Source organism: Typopeltis vanoorti, chromosome 2 (assembly GCF_054136105.1).
Source record: "Typopeltis vanoorti isolate ZY-2024b chromosome 2, IOZ_Tvanoo_1.0, whole genome shotgun sequence".
In the NCBI taxonomy this organism is placed as follows: domain Eukaryota; kingdom Metazoa; phylum Arthropoda; class Arachnida; order Uropygi; family Thelyphonidae; genus Typopeltis; species Typopeltis vanoorti.
In genome coordinates this window covers 9,091,313-9,119,187 of record NC_143550.1, presented here as the reverse complement: position 1 = coordinate 9,119,187, position 27,875 = coordinate 9,091,313, and the positions used below count along the sequence as shown (strand labels likewise).

Genomic DNA, 27,875 nt, shown 5'->3' with positions numbered 1-27,875 from the left:
TCGTCCTGCTTATTGGACGACCGATGTGGCTTGCTCAGTCTCTAGTACAGGATGTTCGGAATGGACTATGTAAAAAAAATAATAATAATTAATTAATAAATAAAAAAGCAAAAACAATTCTTTAAAAAAAAATTCCTTTGCCTACCCCTGGTACGAATGTACTATAGATTTCTAAAAACGTTTTGTGGGTAAGAGTTACATTAAAAAGCACATTAAAATCAGTTGGGTTGGATAGGTTATATATATATATATATATATATATGGAAGGAATGTCCTAGGTTCGATTCTCGTGAGACGTGAGGAGCTGAAGGATTTTCCTCAGCCATAGCCAAGTTAGCCAGTCTTGGGCGTAGACAGTAGGGTTTTTCCCCCAGTTTATCCTTGGGTTTTTCATTCCACAAACAGGCAATCCGGACACGTGAACACACAGAATATAGTACGGCAAAGAAAGCAACAGGAGACATCATACTAAGTAAGTGACTATGACCTTGCTCATAGTCACTTACTTAGTATGATAGCATAGCTGCTCCTACCATTCGTACGGTGAAAGGAAACTAATCATCATTAATATATTACTCTTGAAAAGGTAACTGTCTTTCAAGACAGTTACCTTTTACAGTACTCAAACCTCGATGCAGTTGAGAAAATGTTGAGTGTTTTAAGTACATGACCCGTCTAATTGAGAAAATGTAGTATACCATATAAAGTACAAGATAAATTAAGTACAAGATTCATCTACCTCATCACTGACTAAGAATTCTAATTGCTCGGTGGTGCCTTGAAATTATTCCAAACACCATCGAAAGATACTTGGTTGGGTGGTTGAGTTGCTTTGAATTCCAACCGAAACAATTAAGGCTATAAAGCCAGTGTGTGTTGAGGCTGTTAGTTAGATCCCTGATACCTTGCCTGTTTGGAGGATTAAAAAAAAAAACTTTTATTTCCGGGAGAAAAAATGCTGCCACCACCGTATGAGGCTAGCAATTTCACTGTCAGTTCAAAAAGCCTTAAAAAACTGTTTGAATCCCCCACAAGGATTTGAGGTATTTTCAACCAGAAGACATCTTTGTAATGACTTTGTTGCGGAGGCTGTTCGGAAACCAGGCGAATCCATTCCACGTGATATTGTGCCTGATATGAAGTCACATGCAAGAATATACAAGAAAACAGATGGTCTTTCAGAGCTCAAATATACACAGAAAAGATTGGATGTGCTCCCATTAGGGTACACCCAAACTTTCATGTCCATGTTTGAGCACAACATAACACAAATAAAAGGCAAAATTTAGACCACGAATAAGATCTTTGTATTCTTCATATCATCCTCAGCTATAGTAATATATTGCCAATAACGAATTGAGAGATGAACCACCTCTATCTTATACTACTTTTGTCTGGAGTGGTTTAAAATTAATGCTGGTTAAGATATGTATTCTCCGAACTACTAGAGAGTTTTCTTTCCACAACAGACAGCTGCGTTGCATCCTAGAAGAGTTCAGCTCGGAGAGGGTTGATTGTCATCATGAACTGGATACAACCTAAATATAATCGCAAGTATGTATTTTTAGCTGATTCTTTTCCCTTTCTCGAAAAACAAGGCATCGGTACTATGAAAGTTGTGCCACCATATTTAACAGAAGATGCAATCATTGTCATCCAACCTCTGGTCACATGATCATTGTAGATTAGCAATGATTTTGATTGGTCTATCATCATAGCCTCCTTCTCTATATTTCTGATACTGCATTAGGGCAGCGGTTCGTTTTACTTCGACAAAGAAGGGCTGACAAACATTGGGTTCGACCACATTTTTGCAGTGATCAAAACTCTGAGATTTGCAAGTAGGCACGACAACAATCAGCTCTTGCTCTGAATATGCTGCTATCGCCTTTATGGAGTGTTCTTGTCGAAATGTATTTCAGTAAAACATCTTCCTGGATAAGTGATAAGGAGTGCTGACAACTTTGGCAGTCCGAGGTAACTCGCCCAAACGCTGATTATTCTTTCGCTACACCAGATTTTAGCCTATCGTTTTTAGGTGAACTCCTCGACGGTGGTATACATGCTTAAGTTGCGCTTTTTTCAAGTTTCGGATATGCGGTTTCTATAAGTCAACATTGTATTACGTTTTTGGAATACCATAGGCACTATTTCTGAAATCATCTTTTTACTGCATGCGTATACTCAAGAGCATTTTTATTTAAGTGTTTTTAATAAAAGTATACTAATTTATAGTCTATAAAAATTAAAACAATTTACATTTATTATGTTAAATTGAATTAGGCACAGGAAACAATTTAGTAATTCTTTTTGTTTTATAAGTTTTGGTGTCGCCTGTTATTTTGACTCTTAATTTCTTTTGTTGCTACTTATTGGTTAGTATGCTTGCGTCATTTCTTCCTCTATAAGGTTCCAATAAATACAAAACAAAATAGAGTTTGTTGAAGTAAACAAATTCGTCAGAAGTGAAATTAGAAAAGATCTATGGCATTTCAAGATAAATAAAATCAAATCCTAGGACAGGACACATCTTTAAAAACAGCAAAAAATGGCGTAAAATGGCAAATCCTGGATCCCTTCCTTAGTAGATGAATTTGATCATAAAACAAATAACAGATCCAAGATTTTCAAAGTAGCAACAACATTCCATTAATAATTAGTTTCAAGTAATCAATCAAATATTCCAACAGACAACCAAACAAATAGGATATGTGATGATCTTATCTTGGAAATTACCGAAGAATAAATAGAGCAGGCAGTCAAACGAATAAAAAATGCAAAGCACAGGGCGGTGATCAAATTCCAGTTGAATTATTCAAAACAGGACCCGTGGAACTATCACCAAAACTTTCTTAAGTTATACAATGCCATGCTACATACAGAAACAATACCAAGGCAGCGGTTAAATTCAGAAATAATACTACTTCATAAGATGGGTAATAGATCAAACGTAAGCAACTACACACCCATAAGTCTCATCTCACATAATTATAAAATATTTATTAGGATTATCCAAAATAGAATTACAGGCCAACTAGATCGGAACCAACTATATGAACAAGCAGGATTTAGAAAAGGTTTTTCAACTATTCATCATCAACATACTATCAACCAAAGTATTGAAAAATATCAAGAATATAATAAGCCTATGTACAGAGCATTCATAGACTTCCAGAAAGCATTTGGCTCGATAGAACACAAGCCGCTGTTCCTGGGACTCGACTTCAAAATCAATATAATATAATATATAATATAATATAAATATTTATAAAAAAAATAGTTATATTAAACTTGAGACAACAGGACCTTTCAACCTACTGTAAGAAGAGGAGTTAAGCAGGGAGACCTGTAACACCCAAGCAATTCACTTCATTGTTGGAAATGTCATTTAGAGAACTGAAGTGAGATAATTATAGTCTAAACTTCTTAGGCAAAATGTAAGCAATCTTATATTTGCCGATGACATAGCACTCTTCTATATATTTGGGCCAGATATCCTCTAAATATTTGGGCCAGATAATATCAGGATAATATCATTTAAAAACAGGATGAAAAAGAAACAGATGCCAGAATCACCAATGCTTGGAGGAGCTATCGGAGTTTAAAAGAGTGGATGAAGGGAGACCTACAGATCAGCGTAAAATGCAAACTTCATACACCCATTCTATACTACCCATCATACTACGCATCCTATCATATGGATCACAAACACGGAATCTTTAGTTGTTAGTGATAACAACTAAACATGCGACCAAGATAAGAACATGCGGAAGAGCAATAAAAAGAAGTATGTTAAACATCAAAAGGATAGAAAAATATGAGCCCTAGAAATAAGACAGAAAACAAAAATCATTGGCGTCATAAGAACAGCAAAACCTCTAAAATGGAAATAGTCAGGACGCTTGATAAGAAAACAAGATGATACATGGAATAAACTCATGATTTCCTGGATACCTAGAGAGGGAAAGAGAAGTAGAGGTAGACAGAAGACCAGATGGAGAGATGAATTTATTCTTACAGCAGGATCAACCTGGTCGAGAACAGCCCCAAATAGAGTGGAATGGGGAAGGCCTTTGCCCAACAGTGGGATTTTACAGGGTGACAACAATAACAACATGGACAATTTTTAAATTAAACACTATTTAACCTAAAACAGATTTTTGTTTTATTTATTTTTATTATTTTTATTTTTTTTTAGAAATCGTCACTGTAGTCATTACGATGTAGCTCTGTCGATTAATAAATAAAAATGATACTTTGTGTTAAATAATTTTCCTATTTTTCTTGTTTTATGACTCGTAGTTTCAAAATTGGTATCAAATATATACATTTCTATAAAAACGAAAGGCTAAACTTTCCTACTGGGGATACAGGTCCATAAAAAAAGTAAAACTTTATCTGTGTTTCTGATTAGCCTGAATGACTTGATTTCTGGAAAGAACTCGTTGTCGACTATTATATCTCCCTTTCCCTTTCAAATTTACCAGGACAAAATTTTTAAACTACACACTAAATCGGGGGATGTTTACGATGCGCGTGGGCATTTGTTTAAATGAGATCAAGAATATACTTGATCCCAAAGCCAAAGAAGTTTATTAGTAAATTTATTGGAACGGCAAAACTCAGCTTAACCGTTAGCGAATAGCATCCGGATAAGGGGAATTCATTTTGCACAAGGAATTGTAAGTTGCTACAAATTAAAGAAAGCGAATCAGTTACGAAATTTTAAATAGCCACCTTGCCAAAACTAGAATTTGTAGTATTCTGAATACATACATTCTCGACAATTAAAATGTCATCTCCAAATTAATTAGAAAAAAAAAATGGAATTATTTTCGTTATTTACAAATCATATTCAAATCTTGAATAACTTTAACTAGATGGTTTCCATTGTCTTCCGTTACAGCTATTTATTAAAATAGCTGTAATTATTAAAATGCCTGTAAGGAAATGAAAATATCTCATTAAGAACGCACCTTATACGACAATTGAACTGAAAACTTCATTCAAAGAAGATTAAGTTCGTATACTGACTTTTTTAAAACAAAAATTATTTTCTAGTATTCTTAAAGTTAATGACATTTGTTCAGGTTACTTGATGAACCAAGAAAAAAAAATTCCTTCATGGGTAATTTTATGCACAGGATGGTTTTTATATTATTGTTGTGAGGACAGTTATTGAACTGCTAACGAGTGAAATATTTAACGTTCGTTTGGGATAATCGATTACTAAATATCACTGAATGATGAAAACAGCATATTGCGATGTCATTCCGCCTAATGAAACTGTTTTCAAGTAGATTAAGCACTTTAAATAATCTTGAGGAACGATAAAAAAACAACGCACAGACAGACAGTGTCCATGGCAACAATCGTGTTGAGATAAGATGATTTTAAGCACTATAAAATCTTGCAGGTGATTTTAAAAAGTGAGTTCTTAATGAAGACATCGCAAATATATTGTATTAGTGTAAATTATGGATGAACCTCTTATACACTAAATTAAAAATTAAACAAACGGTCACTGGTACAAACACTTTGGTAAGGAACTGAAATACAGTTCATTTGAGAGACAAAGGAACTAAACAGCTCATCAAAAACGAAATTAATATGTAAAGGAACTTTATTATCTCGTTTTGGGAAAAAAGTATTTCAGATATACTAATAATATTTTGATATTATATATTTGGATAATGTCTGGATATTTCGAATATTTTTATAATGAAAATGGGGATTTTTATATAAATATCCAAATATTTCGTATAAAAAGATTTGGATTTTTTTATATTATAGCAGAAAGAATACGTGGCAACTGAAGCATAATTACATTCTCTGAATTTGATGAACACACACACACACACACACACACACACACACACACACACACACACACACACACACACACACACACACACACACACACACACACACACACACACACACACACCGCGCGCGCATGCGAGTTCTGCCATTCACAACATGGTCGTGTTGAATCGACTTACACCTCATGGGATAAAATGGTACTGGAATTTATCTAGACTTTGCTGAAGAAAGTAAGTCTATCAGGTCAGCGTTTTATTTATTTCTGTTTATTGATCGAAATTGATCTAAGCAGTTTCATGCAAACTCTGTTGAACCCATTGCGAAGAAACGTAGACAAACTTATTAGTATTATCGGATGCATTTCGATCGCCTGTTGTTTTCCTTCTGTAATTTTGAAAGTTAGTACGAAGTTTTCATATCGTATGATAAACACACGACATCGTTTCCACAATTTTAAGCTGCTGTATGATATCAGGATACTGATCATGCACTTAACGATCTCTTCGGAAGACTGCCACAGAGCACTTTTGATCTCTTTACATATATATACTGTATGTGAGTTTGATAACACAGCTAGCTGCTGAAGTTGTTCAGATATTCTGATAAAAAAGAGAAAAAGAAAAGCAAACTTTCTCATTTTATTGAAAGTCTGTTCACATTTTGGGACACGCACTTGTCACCCATGTTAGGGATATCTAAAAATCTTCACACACATCTGAAAACATTTTCAAATGTTGCATTACTAACTATTGGATAGCAGGACACTCAATTACGCCACTGTATATTAAAATGCGATCCTACACGAGCAAACGAGCAATGAAGAATAAGTTTAATCCTTTCTTATAGAAAAATAGCTCTCTTTCCTTTACTATGATAAAAGAAACTTGAAATTTCTTAGGTGATGATTTAAGATAATGATGCTAAGGATTTTGCAAATAAAATATGAAACGGACAACAAATATGATGTAATAAGTCGAAATGATAATAACCGTAATGAAAAGGTCAAATGCAAGGCGATTAACACGCTCGAGAAAATTGGACCTCCCCGCAAAACAGAAAAACCTTTCAGATCAGGCGGTTTGTTGTAGTTTTTATGAGATTGGCCATCATCTATGTTCTTGCCTTAAGTAAAGCTTTTTTTTTTTTATCAGAATGGTTCTGCTGTTTCATTATCTGCAGAAAAGTGCCAGTGTTGATAATTTAATGAAACAATATCTTACGCTAGTATTACTTTTAGTGTAAAGTGTTAGAAACAAACAAAAATATATTTTTTGAAACAAAATAAATAACATAACAAATGTAAACGAAGCGCATCGAACAAGTCTAAGGAAATTTTCTCTGACTTCCCCGCATTACCTTACACTTTGGTTTCATCTTACATATACTTCTTATACAGAAAGAAATATTTCTCTATGTTACAGAAAGCTTTTAAATAGAGCATCGAATCAAATAGTAAATCTTTTTGCTGTAGACAATGACAGACACACCCACACGCGCGAGCGCTATTCTTCTGGACTTCATCACCACTTCAGCGTCTTATATGATGAAATTTAGCAGAAAATCATGACAAGCAAAGTTGGGGGGACAGTAGTGATATATCAAACGGTACAGTGAAAATTTAAATGATATTTAACATACTACACATTCACAAAATCACAGCGCATAAAAAAGAGCAGCGAATTAAAAACACGAAAAAAAAAAAAACAACCAGGGTGATTTAAGCGCTCGCCACCAGCGTCTGAAATGTTTTTAAAAAAAAAAGTAATTTCAGATGTACACAGTTTGACGAAATGGGTTGTTAGTGCTTCTTTGAGCTTCATGCACTCCTTCCACGAAGCATATGAAACTCAAGAAGCACAAAAATATAAGGAAATGGAAATGATATCTTTGAGCTCTTGGTCGATCTTGAGCACATCTGACTAACAGGGAATTCGGATTTAGAGAGAGAGAGAGGGAGAGTATCGGAAATTATAACACATAGGTCATGACTGTCAGTGAAGTGGCTATTCGCCCTTAATCTGGGTAGACGGATCATTCAGTTTTGACCTGGCAGTGGCCAAGGTAGTATAAAGACCGACAGTGATAGCGTATCTGAGGGACATCCAAGCTGGAAACTGTTAGATATTCACGATTGGTACGAGGCTTGAGAGAAAAAAAAATTCACTGAGTATTTAAGGAAAAAACGGTGGTTGGAAGTCACTCTAAAGATGTTGAACTGTTGATGTGTGCACATATGTATTTCTAGAGTCACGAGGATAAATAGGGTAGAATTTCAATGCATGAATGCAGGGATTAAATAAAATTACAAAAAAGAAAATGTTATCTAGGTTGCCTATAATTGTATGTAAAGTACGTCTTGTTTCTAAATAGAAGTTCCGGCTTATAATAATAATAATAATAAAATAATTATCCAACCCCTGATCCACCTTCTTGCGGTACTAATGTACTATAAGTTAACAACTGCCGCTTTCAGATTGCCATAACGTCAACTGGACAGTTATAAGAGAAGAATAAAGCTACTTCGTTTGCATTTTATACACTGAGTGTGAAATACAGTACGGAAAAAGAAATTGGAGTATTCGGAAAAAGTTGCAATCAAGCTAAGAGAAACCCACAGAGTGATTACTGTGCGCCGAGTTTTTCATCCAACAAAACAGGAAAATGGGTAAGAATAACCTTCGCTCTTCACAGATAATACGTATTCCTTAGAAGATCAGGCTATATCGCACAACAAACTTCACCCTGTTGGCAGAGTGGATACAGACTCCGCTCTCTGACCAACAAGCTGGATTCAAAACCACTGTGACAGGGATGTGTGAGACTATACGGCTTCTTACTGGAGCCCAGAAGTGGCTGTAAAACTCTTGTCTTTTTCCAGAATAATATTCACTGATTAACTAACCTTTCCTAACCAACAATGTAGAAAGCCAAAAAATATGCCGTTTTACAAATATATTTTTGGCGAGATACGATATCCGTTTACCGTGGGAAAAACGAATGAACAAGAATTCGTTCGAATTTCCAAGGGGAAACGAACGTCGCTGGTTAACTAGGAATCTGAATTATTTGAGAACTGACCTATAATAGAAAAACAGCCTAAGATTTTATCAGAAAATTTCAAATAAATTAGAACTAGGAGAAAATATATATTTAACACGAAGTCAGGAAAACAAAATCAACTATTTTGTCTTAAGATACTGAACTTTCTGAAAACGGAGGGTTATGAGAGCAAAGCTTTCACAACGTTTTTAAGGAAAGTTGAAGTAATAGAAAGGTGTTTTTCTGCTTATAAGAACAGCACGTTTACGAAGAACAAAGGTTTTATTTAAATATTAAATTAATTGAAATTTCTTTGTGAAATCTCCAAGGTTAAGAAACGGATTCCTTTGTTAGGTTTATCAGTCAGCTCGAATGGGGAACAACATACCCTTCCATATAGTCCTAGAGACCTTTCTTCCATTTTCGCCGTGTCTTAGATTCAATGGCCTGTTCCGGCCAAGTAACTTGCCTCTCATATATATATTATATATATATATATACTGTATATATATATATATATATATATAATAATTGGAAAGTTCCGATAATTGGTGTTATACTGCACGAATCAAGTAGGTTGCACTTTTGCACTTTCTTAATAAATTGATGCTTCTTTCATATCAATTCGGCTCCCTCATCGTGATCTGCATAAAAAAAATACTGTTGACAAAATACTGTCGAACAGATACCTTGCAGCTGTAGTACAGAAGGAATATAACACGTTGCCCATGATGCTATCAAATGGTGCATAGAAAAGCAAATATTAAGCATTCCATGCCAGAATGTCCCTCTTTTTAATATCGTCCATCTCCTCTTCCTGGCATCGTACACTTCTCCTTTTCCTTTCAGACTGTTGGTATTTTAATACCAAATTTCATTCGTGTTTCTTCCGTAGTTTAATAAACCTAAATTAAACCCTGTTTATATTATACTGCCTATGCTTAAGATAGTAATCTACATTAGCAGCAGAAATATATGTTAAGGCGACATAAATATTCTGAAGGAGTATACTGCCTTATAATTTTATTTACTTTTATTAATTCTTTAACAGTGCTTTCTACCATACTTGAAAGCAGGGGGCACCGAGGTATGGTTCGAGTACGATCAGCAGTACTGAAGGATTTACGATTGTGAAAGAGATAAAGTCTGTTCTTTCAGACCTTAAGCATGTCAGGCAGACTTTGTGGACTTTCGAAACATAACATACAAACAACCAGGCCCTTGACCGCTGATTTAGGAATCATCATGAAATCTGGCGCTTTAGTCTCGAAGGTCATCGTGTTATTTGTGACTTTCCAATCCTCCAATCATCGGACCAGATTGAAGTTACACGATATGGGTGTGCACGTGGTAGAGGGATGGTTGGAGGGGCCTTATTATGAAATGTGTTTAATTGCCTAAGTGTGAGGAGATAAGTCTCACGCCTCCAGGAAGTGACCACTCGCAGTCTCGCAATAGACCAACTGTGTCAGCGATAACTGGGTAATCAACAAAGAGCACGTGATTTTACTTCTCAAAATCAGATCGACATGATGACTGTCCCTATTTTAGTAAGCACTCGGTAAGAGAAGAGGCTCAAAGGTCCACATAGTCTTCCTATTATTATTATTATTAGAAACCGTTAGAAATTCACCCGAAAACAGAATAATCAAATCTACTGCTACATATGAATTTCAATACGATGTGCATCGCACAGCAACATACAGCTACAAACACACAAACCAGCAACAGTTATAAACGATGCATAGAAGGCTGCTAATTTAAGTTATAATATGGCAAGTCTACTCAAGCTTTTACTCAAATTTTTCTATATATATATATATATATATATATATATATATATATATTTTTTTTTTTTTTTAAATAAAGAATTGAATGACTAGAACCAAGATTTAAGTAAAAAGGTTTTATATCAGAACCTTGTTCACTCCACTTCCAAAGATCCGTTTCTTAATAAGCCACCCAAAACTTTGTCATCATCAACTCAAATACCTTGGTGTATATAAAATATTGTGTGATTGTGATATTCCTTATTTTGGGCAGACAGACAAATCTGTCGAATTGCGTATGGAAGAACACATGAGGGACATTACTTACAAGAGACAGCGAGCCAGAGCATTATCAAGTCATATCCTTTTCTCGGCTAATCCTAATGATGAAAACCAAAGTCACAAAGTCTGCTGGGAAAAATCTACTAACATCTTCCGTTGCAATGATGAACTAGAGAGAAAAATCGTGGAATCTAGAGAAAGCATCTTCAATCCTGTTCATCTAAATAATAACTTGAGCTATAACTCCCAGATTGTCATTCAGCTGTAATCATGTAATGGCGTTCACGAGATGCTACTAGCACGCACTTTCCCAACAATACAACTAACGAAAGAACAGCTTTAAATACAACCACAACGATTTAGTGTCAATTATGTATAGAGGCTCTCTATGATGTTCATAGTTTATTTAAGCTTCAGTGTTTTAGTGTTTTTACTTTTTTCTTTCTTTTATAATGTCACCTGATGAAGGTTGTTACAAGCCGAAACTAGTTGTGTTTTTATATTAAAACCTTTTTACTTAAATCTCAGTTCTAGTCATTCAATTCTTTATAAAAATATGTATGCTAACCAAGTTAATGATCATTCTTTCATATATATATATAATTGTCTTCGATCATTGCCTTACCTTTTTACTATCGGAATTCATTTCGACAATCTTATGAGTTTACGCAGTGCTCTGATAAATCTCAACTGAGCTAAGCCTTATCAGAGTTTGCTCTTAGTTATGATTAGTTATCGTTATTTTTCATGAGTTGTTATCGTCATAACTCACAGTTATCATATTTTGCTCATAGCCTGCTCGATATTCGGATAAAACACAGCTCAATTAAGCATTATCAGATAGCACTGAGCAAGCTAAGGTTAAAATATGTCTATAAATAAGCATAGTATGCTTATGCATACCACGCTTCCTTTCCTTTCTTCATAGATATAGCTGATTCCATCATTTTTGTTTCTTTATATAAGTAGTATACTACATACGTTAACGTTTAACACGTTCATTGCCAAGCTGAAACTGGAATTTCAGCTTGGCCAATGAACGTGTTATATATAGTATAATGATATAATACATTCAGTGGTATGTATTATATCATTATACTATATGTAATAACGGTTAAACTAAATTCAAAGAGATTAAGCCACTTGTAAGGCTCCTTCGTATTGTGAATCGAGCAAATAAATAATAACTTCAACCTCCTATCTTTTGCTATTCTGATGTAGTCTGCATATTTGAAATGTTTATGTTCCCCAGTTTTAAAGAAATTGTCTTTCACATTCTTAGCCGATTTATACACCAATACTAAATCTAAACAACTAACGAATTCCGCTATCATATCTATTGGCGTCCCGAAACGTTTCTTCGCAATTGGGTTGATAAGTTAACCGAATTACTCTCTTCTGAACACAGCCCACCTTTTCACTTACAAGATCAACTTCTCATAATCTTGTTTGCCTTTCTTCTTGCGTTCTTTGGAATCACCCCTACTTTTACATGTAAGATCTGAAGGGAGAACGTGTCAATGATCTTCTTTCTCTCCTTCCATTATCTTCACGCATGCTACTGATGTGTTACAGGACTTGCAACCACTCTCTAGAGTGTGATCGTATGGAAAGAAATATCGCAGAGAGGTCCAATTTCTACTTAGGTTCGTTTATCACACTGAATAAAATACAGCCGTACTTCGTGTAATTTTTTTAGATAGGATAGCAAACAGATAGCTGTACGTTGATAATGAATAAAACATTGCGTACACAGATAATGATAAAACACTTAGAATTGAACATAAAGGTGATAATAAGTCCGGATAATGTTGTCGCATCTAATGACAGAGAACGTTACGAAGGTCATAGCACGTGATGTTGATAACAGTGGTTAAGAGTAATTTAGCAAAGAGCAAAATAAGCAAATTAGTTGCGTAATTCCCATGCCTCATAACCGAGTAGTATTCGCGAATTTTCTGGTCAAATAAAAGAGCTTCAAGGCTCTACAAAGTATATATAGGGTGCTTTAAAAAGAACATCCCGATTTGAAAATATATATCTCTGCAACCACGAACCACAAATGAATGCGACTTGTACCTTGTGAACGGTCTTGGCCTAGAGTTTGATATGACGACCGCTAGATGTCACTATTAGCGCCAAAATAGCCTACGCTTAGTTAATGAGAAGATGGCGTCTAGTCAACAGAAGGCGTTTTGTAACTGTACGACATTTTCATTATTAAATATAATTATTTGAAATCGGGTCATTCTTTTTGAAACACCCTGTATAAGAAATCCTTCTTAAAATGTCAAGTAACCCACTGAAAAGCCTGTCATTGTGGGAGTTGGAAAGAAGAAATGCGTGTTATACTACTGACGTTTGGTTTGGTTAAACTGGAATTAAACCAGAAGCAATCAGGCTATGAGTTCTCTCTCTCTCTCTCTCTCTCTCTCTCTCTCTCTATATATATATATATATATATATATATATATATATATATATATATATTCTGTCTATCAGATGTGTTTATGTTCTCAGCAGGTGTGCTTTGTTTTGGGGACGAAACCTTCCTTTATCTACTATGAAGAGCATTCATCTCCGTATAACACTAATTTTCGTTTAATCATCCTTACAAACAGCTGTCAGCATCCCACATGGGATTCAGACTCACGTCTTTGCAAGTAAGGCAGATGTTGTAAAGTATTTCAAGAAACGTTGATATAAATCTTATTGCAAGAGAAAGTTAAGATCTCCACAGTGGTAATGGTTTACGTAATGTATTGTAATAATTTGAATATGTTCAGAATGATTATTTTAGCATTTTTTGAGATCTGTAACTTTCGGTCGAACTCTTGATGTTTTCATTTGTCTGAAACAAACGAGAGATTCAGATAGTAATAGGTCTTTTGATTGATAGATACCATATTCTTATCAACCAATCTGTTATTGTTTGAACGAGATTGCATAAAAAATGCAATCTCGCTCACAAAAACTTAAACTTATTATATAGCACATGTAAGTACTGTAGATGAACAATGGATTAAATAATCAAAAAAAAAAACTGCTCTCGAAACCAAAATCAAACGAAACCAAATCAGTGAACTCATCTATCAGCTAGGACGCACTAGCAAGCATCCATCCATCTAGAGTGACATTCGAACCATATCTATTGTTCGAATAGATATGGTTCGAATGTCACTCCTGTTTCCAAAAATGATACGGTGCATTCCTTAAAAGCACTGAAATTAGAGGAGTATGTACGTAATTTATACGGTACAGTAGAATATAAATAGCAGCATATATTTCAGCTTCGTCATCTCCTCGTGTGAATGACCTGCCACAATCAGGTCGCTTGACATATAAATCTAATTATTCCTATGATTTGATGGTTAGTCTTATCTGCAATGTTTCCTGCCTTGTTACAGTTCTGTGTATTCTCAGGCGAGTTTGCGTCTACCAGAATGAATAAATAAATGTTTTGATTTTTCATCCTGTGAGGAAAATTTTTGATATTTCCATCTAAGACTGCTAACTCATCTTCAGTTGAAAATCGCTTACAAGAGTTGTTCGCATCCTAGACGGGAGTCGAACCTAGATCACTACAAAGAATAGTCATCATCTTGAGCTACGGACGCTTTAGTGTACATTTCTAAAATAAAATGGGATGCAATATAGAGAGATCGTTTAATCTTTTTTCTAAACAGAAATTTAATGTAAAAGCATTAAAAACCTTCTCGAATGCTTTTTTGAGAAGTTTTTTTGACAATTGCTATTTAATAAACTATTAAGAGAGGAATATTTTAACATTCAAAACTTACATGGAAGGGTTATGAAATGTACGAAAATTTAAGAAGTGTAAAATTAACGTATTGATCCATTAATGTGCCGTCTTTTGAATATGAAATACTTGCTGAAATTGTTTTACTCGTTTGAGTAATATAACCTAAAATTATACTTTAAATGATACTTTACAAGAAATTATTATTTCTTTACATCCATATTTTACACTAGCGTAAATAAACAACAAATGTTTGCCAGTGAAATAGCTCGAGGACTTCCTTGAAACTTCTGTATTACAGCAGATGCTTAGGACGACTGGCGGAGAAGTCGACTTCTCCCCCCTGTACAAAATGCAGTTCATATGAAAGATTTTATTGCTTGATTGTGATCATGAAAAAAAAAAGAACACAACTTCCTGTCAAGTAAAATTAAATCTAATTTATGAGTGATAGGGTCGAACACATTTCTCTTGCGTTATGAATAACTGAAATTCAAAACTTTGATAACTATTTTTTTAAAAATTTCCTTTATTCACAATATATTGAAAATAGGTAGGCTTCAAAATATTGGTTGATTTATTTGTTTCATACATGGCAGTTTAGTCCTGTGTGTAAAAATATGTAAGTATGTTTAAGAAATCGACTTTCCATAAATGTTTTGTCTTGTCCATTGAAATATGTTCTCCGGGTTTGGAAAACTGTGGTAAGTTTAGGAATTATAAAATTATAAAAAATAACACAGAGAGTAAATAATTGGAGTATCAACACTGTGGTATTAGAATAATGAAGATATTTTCAATAAAATTTATTGCAGCTTTATAAAAATATTAATTGTCGAATCTCTGCTGATTTCCTCTGCAGAACGAGAATCCAGTAAGTTGGTCTTTGGTTCCTCAACACATTTATAAATAATTTTCCTTGCTGACCAGTTGACCGGACCTATTGACCAGTTGACCAAACACCTATTGACCAGTTAATGCATCAAATATCAACTAGTTATTTTTTAAACCAGATTTGATATTTGTCTAAAAATAATAAATGCCAAGAATGATAGAAATACTGAGCGTGGTATTTTCGACTTGGCAAAATATGCCATTTCCCAATTAACAATTTATCAAAGCTCTAATAAACAGAGAATGCACGGGCTCATGAGAAGAACGTCTGCCTCCGATGCAGAGGATTTTATTCTAACAAGCTCGCTGCTCTATTTTCGAAACGTTCTAAATTTTTATACATTCATTTAATACATTAATAGAAACAGAACTTCTATTTCTATTAATGAAGCCTTTTAGGCGTTTCTTCAATAACGTTTTCAACATTAAAATAATCCAAATTCAAAGAAACATTCAAATAATGCACATTTAAAAACAATAGCATATAATACATTTAATCTCATATAATAATTTTGTCATCATAAATAAATAATAATGCATTAATACAATATTTGTATTGTGTGATGTGTAAAATTGGTTATTTGCTTTTCTTATTTGATAAAAATTAAATAAATAACCAAATATAACACGTAAAACTTAAATATGTTTCTGGAAATGCTTCCGTTATGTAAAACGTTTTGTGAACATAACATTACTTTGGTTAAGGATATTAGATTCGAAACTTCAATTTTAATATTTTTCAATGTGTTTCAAGGAATCAATAAAACATTAATGGGAGAAACATAATTTTAATATATTTACATCGAGTAACAAACAAAAAATGTGGTTCATTGCACACGTAGGATATTCCTAAGGAGGGGCAATCTTTCCTTTATTCTGTTCCAATAAGCTTGAAGCTACCTTGGTGATAGCCTACGTATGCCGCTGTCATAATTACACACACATATACTGTATACACATGGACAATTCAGAATTTCCGGAATAATGTCCTAAATTTACAACGAGTTCGGTGACTTGAGATGTTACTTAATTTCTAAGTTCACGACCCTGCTAATCACATTGTAGTCAAGTCTATATACACAGAGTCTCTTTACAATATGAAAATATCATCGTTGTCTGATTCGTTTAACTTCTCTATAGGCAACACGAAATAATGTCAAGAGAGCCAGAAAATCAGACGCCATCATTATGTAGAATACAATCTGCCACGAACGAGAAGAAATTGCTCCAGCTAACAGCGGCCCAACTGCTGCTCCTATAGATCCTGTACCGTCTATGATCGCTGTAACTGTCGCCAGAGCTCGAGCATTTCCGCTGAGAGAGGCATGTGTTCCTAGTTCTGCAGAAACAGCAGTGGTTATGAGAGCATACGGACCGTTCACTAGTATACCTGTTACCAATTGTAGCATCACGTTACTCACCATATTCTTGTGACCAAAGAAGTTGTACAGGAACATGGATGGCACAGCTAAGCCAAGAAATCCCATACACGTGATAGCACTTGCGCCAGTGTAATCAGAGATACCGCCTGCAATTATACCACCAATAATTCCTCCCATATCAAATGGTATAGACAAATAAGCTGAGTCTTGTGATCCCATTAGCGTGGATTTTTGAATGTATTTTGGTAACCAGAAGAGAAATGTATAACTCACTAGTTTGGCAAAAAACAGGCACAGCGAGAAGTCTAACACACCAGGAATCCTCAAAGCATCAATGAAGGTTACAGCCTGAGGTCCTTGTTGACTGCCTGAGAGCGATGACGAAAGAGGGCCTTTTAATAAATATGCTTTCTCTGACAAGCTATTCTGAGAAGTATTTTTTAATACTTTAGTGGCTTCCTGTTTTAATTCCACAGAACAGTTCTCGATGATCGCACTACTCGTTTCACTGCTTTCATCTGGCTTTTGATACTCTAAGCCATGGTGATCTGGTGGAGAGCAGTTTGCATCCTCTGGATATGGTACAAGAAAAAGAAAAAGTATGAATCCCATGATACCAATAATGAGCGCAGGTACGATGAATGATAAACCCCAGTTTGTTTGCACATATAAACCGGCAACATATGCACCCAACATATTACCGACATAGAGGTGAGCATTCCATAAACCAAAGACGAAACCTCTTCTCGATTTACCAAACCAATTTCCAACACACGTTACAACACTTGGCCAACCTGTAGTCTGTAGAGCTCCTGCCACAACTTGTATCACAGCAAAATATGCAAAACTGTGAATATTCAAAGTGTAACCTAACCCGAATAAATACATAAGCACTCCGCTTAACAGCATACCCAATGACAAAAAGTACCTGAGATCAACCCGTTCTGCAACCATTCCACTGATGAACATGAAGATAGCGTAGGAGAAGAGGAAACAAGAATCTAAAACACCAAGAAGTTCATTGCCGTCCTTACCATCGAAAGGCTTCCAGCTACACCAAGTGTCTTTAGTAGCATTCGTTATTACAGTACCAGGGGGAGGAGTAAGACCAGTGCAATTCTGCTTTAGAACAGTCTTGACGATACTTGGAGGTCGGCGAGAGAGATGATAAGTTGTATAGGCAAGGAATGTGGCTATTAATGTCCAGGAACGGTAAAGTTTTTCTCTGTTGACAAGTGGCTGACCACAGCACTTCCGCAACACGACTATGCCTATCGGAAGTCCTCTGGAATGCTCCATGACGGGAAGCTCACACAGAAAAACGAACACTCGTGAAACTCTGCTGCACTGGACGGCTCTGACTGACTAGACAGCTACTGTCAGTGAGTTCAAATAAGTAATCCGTTATCTGTTCTTATCGTGCTCTCTTTCTCTTATCTTCCTGCTCTCCGTTAATCTGAGTCTCTGTTGCTAGCAATCAAGTTATCGCCCAGACCATATGACGTGCGGACGCACTTTCAGATTCTTCTGCTGTTGACATCATCATCATTCATGCACTCCTAAAGGGTTGACATTCCTCCAGTCATTATTTCACCTGCAGATGAAAATAACTTTTCACAGTAAGAATTAACTATGATTGCATGTTAATATAAATTACAGTTTTATATTGTTTGTTTTTTAATCTGAGGAGTACACGAAAATGGTGTACCAGAGTAGTAATTAAATAATAATTTCTTTAAAAATTTGCACGTAATATTTGCCTGACACAAACGTATGGAAACCTCAAGCCACGGAAAAGATAACTCGTTAATTTTTTTTCTCCCAAAGATGAGCTTAATTATCGCTTTAGTTCCATTAGACTACCATTAAATCCATTATTTTGCATTGAGGAATGAATGCAATGTTTTCTGCAACTATTAGTTAATTCCTAGTAATACCAGAAATTAACTGATTTCTGAAATTTGAAAACAGGATTCGCAAATTGGGCTCGAAAGGAGGATGGACTTAATGATTTCCGTCACCTTTTCGTTTTTTTTCTTTCTCAAAAGTATATGCATGTGTCATTTTATTCCAGAAAGCACATCCTTTTACAGATTTAACAAAAGTTTAATTATATGATCAGGTTCTAATAAAATCTGTAGTTAATTAAGCAATATCGTTTAACAAATATTACACGCTCATATCTAGAATTTAACCGGAGAAAAATTCTTCATTTCACAGAAGGAATTTAAGAGAAATAAAAACGGCACAGAAATTGCAACTAACATAACAATAATAACAATAAATGAAAGCATTCCCTTTAGCAAAGACCGATTTGGGGGAATGACTTTATATCGAAATTTGTTGTACTAAATTAGATATCGTTAATGCACCTTCTATTTAAAAAAATGTTCTGTTATTCCAACAAAAAGTTGCAAACCTAGTTTATATTCAGTACATTATGGGCTAAGAGTTATATATACATAATTCTCTCTCTCTCTCTCTCTCTCTCTCTCTCTATATATATATATATATATATATATATTACGTTAAAAATACAAAGAAATTTTATACTTCGTTTTAACCTTTTCCCAAGTAAGCAAAACAAAGTACTTGGAAAAGGATTAAAACCAAGTATAAAATTTTTTTGTATCTTTAACGTATTTTACATCAAAGGTAAAAAACATACATTCTGTATATATATATATATATATATATAGAGAGAGAGAGAGAGAGAGAGAGAGAGAGCTTTAATAGATATACCGGCTACTTAATTAGAAGCTTATATTTTACGTATAGGCATGCGACTGCCAATACCTTCATTAAATGCTTCAGCCAACTGCTGCACAGAAGTTTTTTCTTAAGCCAGCCTGGTTGGCCGAGTGGTCAGCGTATCCGCTCTCCAGCCCAAAGGCTGCGGGTTCGAATTCCGCCGTGGGCATGGATGTTTGTGATTGTCTGTGAAAGCACTAGTGGTGGTAGTTGGCGGTAGAAGGCGTTGGTGTTAGATGGTGGAGTGGTGAAACGAAGAGTTGTAGAGTTGGTGCCCTCCCTCGATGAGTCTTTGGACTCTCTGGAGGTGTGATATAATAATAATATCTTAACACCATCATCTGTAGCAACGTCTGAAATAAAGGAGAAATGTCGTCTTCTTTTCACAATTAAACAGCTATGCACCAGTCCAGAATGATCCATCGACTTTATTATCTTAAAGTAAGCTGCATTTCCTTTATTACTCCTTTTTATTTATACAATATAAATACAAAATATCGTATTTATATTGTCATTTATATTGATATTATCAAGGAAGTTAAGTAAAGAATTAAAGCATGCTTCTTATCAACTGAACAAATCAGAGTTTCGTTCAGGATGTTGTCAAAAGCAAATATTAAAGTAAAACATTCATGTAACCAAGGGTATTAAATCCTCGTAAAGAAATTGTGTAAATTCTTTCTGTGAAAGATAAAGAGAGATCAAAGTTGACAGTAGGAAGGGAAAACAAAATAACTGGGCAATGTCCAATATCTTGAATCTCATTGGGTGCACAAATACACCATGCTTCAGCCACGTGCACATAGTATATACATACGAGATAAATTAGAACTCTCGGACATGTGTCTCGGTTAGTGGGTGTGATTGCACACCACTACAAAACTGATAAGAACTGGAAGGTCACTGTCTTTTAGCAATACGGGAGTTCCCGTGACTAGCACGTGCACTTCTTAAGAGAAATCTCAAGCTTTTTAAAAATGTAGCAAATATGTCTGGTCTTTCAATAGGAATTATTATTATTATTATTATTATTATTATTATTATTATTATTATTTATTCATTCATTTTTGATCAAGTGCATACACTTGTTTGAGTCCTTCAGTACGTTAAGCAGAAAAATAATTTGAAAGCAGCAGTAAAGTTGTAGGTTAAAGGAGAAAATATACCGACTGCCAAATATACCAAATTCTGATTTGTATTAGGTTGCCTATTACGAGTATTACACTGAATATAATTAAATATGGCGAAAATATTTCAACAGGTAGAAAAATTACAAAAAGAAGTAGATAAACTCGATATCTGCACAAAAACAGCCTCTGTGAACAGCTGAAGATGTCATTTGCTCTCGCCGTGAAACCATTTTAATAGCACATTCATTCATAACCCCGTTACATGCTGAGAATTCAAGCGAGCCAAATTATGGAAAGTAAAATTTTAAGGGCTATACTTACTTGGAATCATTCCCCTTTACATGCGAAGCGTAGCATATCAGGCAATTTCTTACCTTTCAATGATAACAGTGCAACTCATAAAAATTTGGGCTCTTTATTCGTTTTTTGAATGAATCCATTTTCAAAATCGGACTCTTTTCCTTTCGACGGGCAGTTCTTTAATGGCAGTATACGGGAGACCGGAGGTTCCAAGGGTGTGTAAAAGCATACAAAAGGTAGGAATTGTCTGCGTTGAAATTTGTCAATTTTGTCGCGGAGTGACCTCAAGGAAATTATAACCATTTTAAGTTTGTAGTTTATGATTTGACCATTTTACGTGTCTAAAATAGCACAACTGTAATCAACTATGATTAGCGCTGTATCAGAAAAACATGGCATAATTTATATTTGATGTGAAATGTGAAAAAAACTCGTACGTTTCTGCCACACCAAAATAGCATATAACGACGATTACCATAATGCATGGAAATTGTTATACAACAATAAATCTAGAGACAATTTAATGTCTTTGATGATCCGTTGATTTATGCTAAAATATTCGTAATAACTTGTGACACTCAGTCCTAAGTTGAACAGTTGCAATATTTAAGACGACTTGGCGGAGTGCCCTTTGCTTCAGTGGCATATATCCCCAGGTGTTTCCCAATCTTCCCAATTTTCATAATCAAATGTTTTCATCTATCTATCTATCTATGATAATTTTCATACACTATCAAAATTTAACACAACGAAGAATTTGCCAAACTAATAGTAATTCATTTATCTTTCTCACTAGAGCTCTATATTCCCGGACTCCACAAAGGCACTCGGTAAAAATTGCTGGCTTGCTGTGTATATAACAGTTTTTTTTCCTTACCCTCTGTTCTTTATTTTCTTTTAAATACATAGTTTGTTTAATTTATTTTTTTCGTTATTCATTTTATTTATGTTTTTCAGCTATCTGATTAATACTTCCACACTCAGCTATCGGTTCTTCATCTTCAACAGTTCTCCTAAACTCAAGTAGTAGGCCGTCCTACCCTTCAAACATATATACACAGCTATTTTAAATTAATGATCCTTCTTTAATATAACAATTCTCACTTAATTTACATAATTTTAAGCCTTTGGATAGAGGGGCAATTATGTTACCAGAATAGCTTTGCTTTTCCTTATTGATATCACATGCAGGATTGTCATGAAAATTTCAGATAATTCAAAATATTATAGTGACTTGGGCTCTTTTTGATTTTGAAGAATGAAGTTATAATGAAGTTTCCATTACTAAATAAAATAGTCTATCATGTATCAAGTCACTAACACTCGCTCTCTTATTATTAATACACAGCACTATATTTCCGCATAAGACAATTCAAGCAACTGCCTAAAGGAGCGGCATATCTTTTATCATTAAAATATTGTATAATAAAACATATAATTTTCATTGGTATATTAAGTTTAATTTAAAATTTATAATATTTTAATGTTGTTATCATATAATAACGCTCAAAGTAATAAACGTTATGGCTGAAGACTGTGAAAAAGTTTCTAAGGGATAAAGGTGTAAGTTCAATTATGTAGCACTGCTTTTGATTACTTGGATGTACGACAACACAACAGTTGGCCATACAAAAAAGGAATTACGGTGATGGTACGTATGAGGATGGCATGTCTAAAAGAGGAAGATTGGTGCAGCAGGTCATTCTTTTGGGGACTAACTAATCCATTCAATTAAATGGATGATAGAAATAATTACATGGCTTTGCCAGTGTTCGTACGTAGAGAAAATATCATAGTAATGAAGATACAGACTGCAGTCATTCATTTAGTCGTGAATTCAATTTTATGTTCTGCTTATACCTGAATTATTTATAGAATTGTCACAACGAAGTCTTAAAAGTTTAGCAATAAAATGGTCCAATTCAGACTAAACACAGATGTCTCCACGTTTTAGTACATACCCACACAAATTTCTTCAGAGTCCATCCAACCGAGCTGCATTTTTAAAAGCTCACTGACGGATATTCAGAGCAATCTCAATGAAAATTTATGCAATGCAGGAAAACATAATAGACAAATTTTTGAGCAAAAATAAGAGAAATTTGAGATGATAGAACGATCATATTAAGCTGAAACAAACACAGATTTAATAAATACGGATAATAATTAACCCTCACCCACTACATCCACAACGCTGCTCCACCTGACTGAGATCCGTTGATAAGTGCTCAGATACATAAGGGTAAAGTTGCTTCGTGGTTTTCTAGTAGAAAAATGCTCTGTCACAAGGCGAGTCATTCTCTTGGAAATCTACATCACAAAGAGAATAAATGGTAAACGGGAATAGGTAAACTAGGTCGACAATAATCTTAAGATAGACTGCACTCCTTAGGCCTTATTCGGTGTTGACGAAGCGGTTGGATTTGAATCCAGTCTAGGACGCGAAGAATTTTATAGGGTTTTATATCTGAAGGTGAGTTAACCTGTTAACATACTGAAGACGTAGGGTTTTGATCCAGAAACTTGGGTTTTTCATCCAGAAATCAGATATATCAGACATCCAGACAAACCTGCCAGGTGAACGCATGTACTTTACATATAAAGTATACTTACAGGGCTAAACACCTTCGGCATAGGACTTACAGCCTTATCCTAAAATTACGGTTGTGAAATCCAGGGATACTTCGTAGGTCATGAGTTTAAGCTTATGGGCCTGTTAGATGATGATGATGAAAACGTGCAACTGGAACAGAAGAACACACAATTTACAGACATAACATATCGGCCTCATTGAGCGTTATTTGCGTGGAATGTAAATCCAAAACAAATAACAGTAAACCTTAGGTTGGTGGTTAGTTGTTTTTGAGCCACGGAGGTGCCTTCGTATCTCAGTCGGTATGCATTGACGTTAACGTTTGGTTTGAAATAACTGTTTTCGAATCTCGTGTACGACGTGAAGAATCTTTATAAGAATTTTTCGTCTGAATGTGGGTTAATCGGTTTCAAACGGAAGTAAAGGGTACCCTTTCACATATCACAAAGCCCAGCTACAAGAGTACATGCAGTTTACAAACGTAATACTCGTACGTATTCTCATAGCCTTAGCTGCTTAGACGCTCGTAATTCCAACAGCATAAGTAGTACGGTTAGGCATCTTGACAGCAGTAGATTCAGGTAAACCTGATCCAGATGACTTCAGTTCACTGCCATTATCCTGCATTGTTGTAACCAAACATGAGAACTCCATAGCTATGGCGTTGTTTCATGCTTTTGTATTCCTGTTGACATAAAATGAATGAAACCGAAATTCTGGACTCATGCACCTTTTCTCCAGTGTCTGGAGTCTGAAACAGATGATCTTTCGGCCATAAGAAACCATACATGGATGCTCTTGTGGGATAGACGTTATAATTCCAACAATAACGTCCATTATTGTTTGCGATTACATCTCGTAGGTTAGTTTCCAATGCACGTGCATTCGAATATGCTACTTCTCCGTCCCTGAATCTAAGTACGACTGTTGAACTTTAAGATTCAGCCGAAGTTTTCAATGGGAGCTTTCCGATGCTTTTAAGCTGAAGGCTACTTTAGCCGGTCTCACATGACAGTGAGAGCTTTTCTTTCCGAAATTTGTTTTTCATCACACAAAAAAACAGGCAAACCAATCCGAAGTACACACACACACAATTAACAAACATGGTCTCATAGTTGCTTGCTTAGTTGCTTCGGCCGAGGTTCCAAATAACAACAATATAATAGTTAGGTTTTCTCACAGTAATGTGATGCCTATGGGTGTATAACAATTACTGCTAGAAAAGGATAATTATTTCACATTCTATTCTAGTTGCCAAGTGGAGGAAGATTTAAGCCTTAAAGCAATGAATCGATACTTTGTCCACCTCTTGTACAACTCAGTAGGCTTTCATATTTTCTCGAAGAAACGTGAGTTTGTAACCCACAAACAGCAAAAAATCGTGCATACGGACATCGCCTTTCGGTCATGCTGATCGCAGAAATGCACTCAACTATGGTAATGACAGGCAAGAACGGATGCTCACCGACCTCGAAAACATTACAACTAAAATATCGCTAGTCTTTTCGGAATTAAATAGCATACAATACTTACTTTTGTTAATCTGAAGTTAAAAAACTAATTCTACATTTTATTTGGCCATATTTTTTACCTAGTATTTGTGCATTACGTGAGTGCATCCCCCCCACACACACATTACGCGAATACCAGTTCAAACGCAATAAGATAATAAGAAAGCTTAAAATAACGAAACCGGATATTCAAGTATCCAATTTCATTGCTAAGAAAGGTACATAAACCATGTTAGTGTCATCAATAAATTATTAATAACCAGGGTGAGACATGTTAAGAAAGTAGTTTTTCCCATCAAACTATATTAAACATTTTTACACTATTTAAGGAAGAATTGTATCTTTATGTGTTTTATTTCTTTTTTAATAAGAACAAACAAAGCTTGACGACAGAGTCGACCTTATTAAACGTGAGATGTAATTCTCTCCTATGATTTAAAGCAAATAATGAATATCATAACTAAAATGTTTACTTACGAATACTCCAACAACTTCCAAGAGTAACGATACTGTGGGTGTTTTAATCAAAATAACATTTGTTTTTCTCGAAAGAATCCAAAGCGCTATATCGTATTCAAGATGCACGCGTGATGAAAGAAATTATTCTTTAAGTAGACAATTGGATATTTCGTTGCTTCGTTACGTACACAATTTTGTAAATAACCCCGAGTAACTGAAATCTATGTTAAACTGAGTATAAAATCACATACACGATGATGTTCTGTTTATTTTAATTAGTAAACAACGTTGCATGTCCTACTTTAATTGGTGTACCATCCATATGCAGCACACAACACAAAATATAAGTTAAAAGTTTATATTCGTGTTTATCAAAGAAATATTAAGAAACAACATTCTATTGAGAAAAAAAAAAGAATTTAGATTTTAGAAAATAATGTTGAAGGAAGGCACAGATAACACAACACAGAAATGTGTTTTCTTTATTTAAGATAAAAACAAATTTATGAAGATGATTACCACCTCTTCACAAGTTATTTTTAAATGCATTGCATTCCGAGGGTGAGGGAGAGGAGGGGAAATGAGACAGCGCTGAGTCAACATTGGATAAGAGCACATCAGGAATGATCATGTCGCAAAACACAAAGAAGACTTTTAAACTTAAGCAAAATTCAGATAATCCACTTAGAAATCATTAAACCATTGAAAAATTTAATACTATTTTGAAAGCGTACTGGACACTCTGTTTATTTGAAGAATCCAATTCTAGAGTTATACGATTTCAAAACGCTTCTTAAAAGATGGAACTGCATGCAACTTGTAGTTTAAAGCAGCAGAAATAAATATATCTGAATTCTAAAAGATATGGAATAGGGGAGGGGTGGAGGTGTCTAAAGCTTGTGACAGGGGAAAACGAGTTCGTATGCTCTAGACTACTAATTTGTTTGCAAAACACAAACTTTTACTTATTTCCAAGCGTTTCGCTCAAGTTTTTCTTAAATATAATGTAATTGTTTTAAACGATGAACATCTTTCTTATACAGCCTTAGGAAGCAAAAATCTACCACTGTGTAGATTAGCCACATGCTGTTTGAAAGCATTAGAAATTTAAAAACCAAACTCTCAAACAGGTACTAAAATTTTATTCACATAACTTGATGAAGTCATTTATCGCAAAAATTTCTACTAAAGCAAATAAGACAGTTTCAGTCGTAAAGTTCGAAGAGCTGGATATATATAATATACAGCTCATGTATATCCGTATATCGAAATTTTATAATAAATAAATAAATACGAAGGTCGTCTGAAACGTTCTCGACCTAGACCACAGATGGCAAAACTATCAGCAAGATTTACTACATTGGTACATCTGTCATAAGCATCCATGTGAAATTGCAAGTCATTCTATCAAGTAGTTTGTTTTATAGAGCTGTCTGAAGTAAACGTGGTGTCTGTATCAATTGAAATGGATAAAATTGCAAAAGAAATTCATTCGAAGTTCATCAATGTTCATGGGCACACTTCTCCTTCGTTTTCGACAATTAAGAAATGGTTCGCCGAGTTTAAAAGTAGCTGTACATTTTGGATATCCACATGAAGAATATCCAAAAAGTGTAACAACACCAGAAATCATTGAACTATTGCACGATATGGTATTGCATGCGAGTCAAAGTGCGTGAAATTGCTGAGACTATAGGCATTTCAAAACAACATGTTGGATATATTTTGCACGAAGAATTGCAAATGAAAAACTTTGCGCCATGGTGGGTGCCGTACAAAACGCTCCAAGCACTGTTCATAGATTTTCATGCCAGCGGCATGAAAATCTCTGAACAGTGCTTGGAGTGTTTAACAAGAATAAAACTGATTTTGTGCGTCGATTTATTTACTATGGATGAGACTTGAACTCACCATTACACACCAGAATCCAAACAGCACTCAAAACAGTGGAGAGAAGCCGGTTGTCCAGCTCAAAAGAGGACAAACTCGGTTCCATCAGAAGGAAAGGTCGTGGCATCGGTGTGAAACAATTTGTGACAAACGACCCGGTTTGTAGAAGAAAAACATCATCTTTCATCAGGACAATGCATCTGCTCACAAAGGTGTTTTGGCAATGGGAAAATTAAGGGATTTGCACTATGAGTTGTTGGGACATCCACCCTATTCTCCAAATTTGGCTCCC

At 34.9% G+C, this 27,875-nt stretch overlaps 1 protein-coding gene across 6 annotated transcripts in view; it reads right to left on the bottom strand.

The window, feature by feature from the left end:
- The window catches only part of MFS16 (major facilitator superfamily transporter 16), a 101,042-nt gene that overhangs the window by 51,583 nt on the left and 21,584 nt on the right, over nucleotides 1-27,875 (bottom strand). The window contains exons 1-2 of one of the 6 annotated variants that reach the window (XM_090410191.1): nucleotides 25,712-25,856; nucleotides 16,336-18,543 (exon numbers count right to left, since the gene is read on the bottom strand). The exons of 1 other annotated variant lie outside the window; for it this stretch is intronic. In XM_090410191.1, the coding sequence (XP_090266317.1) occupies nucleotides 16,674-18,248 (1,575 nt within the window). In that variant the 5' untranslated portion in view covers nucleotides 18,249-18,543; nucleotides 25,712-25,856 and the 3' untranslated portion in view covers nucleotides 16,336-16,673. 4 more of the 6 variants (XM_090410207.1, XM_090410198.1, XM_090410223.1 and 1 more) reach the window with 4 other exon arrangements.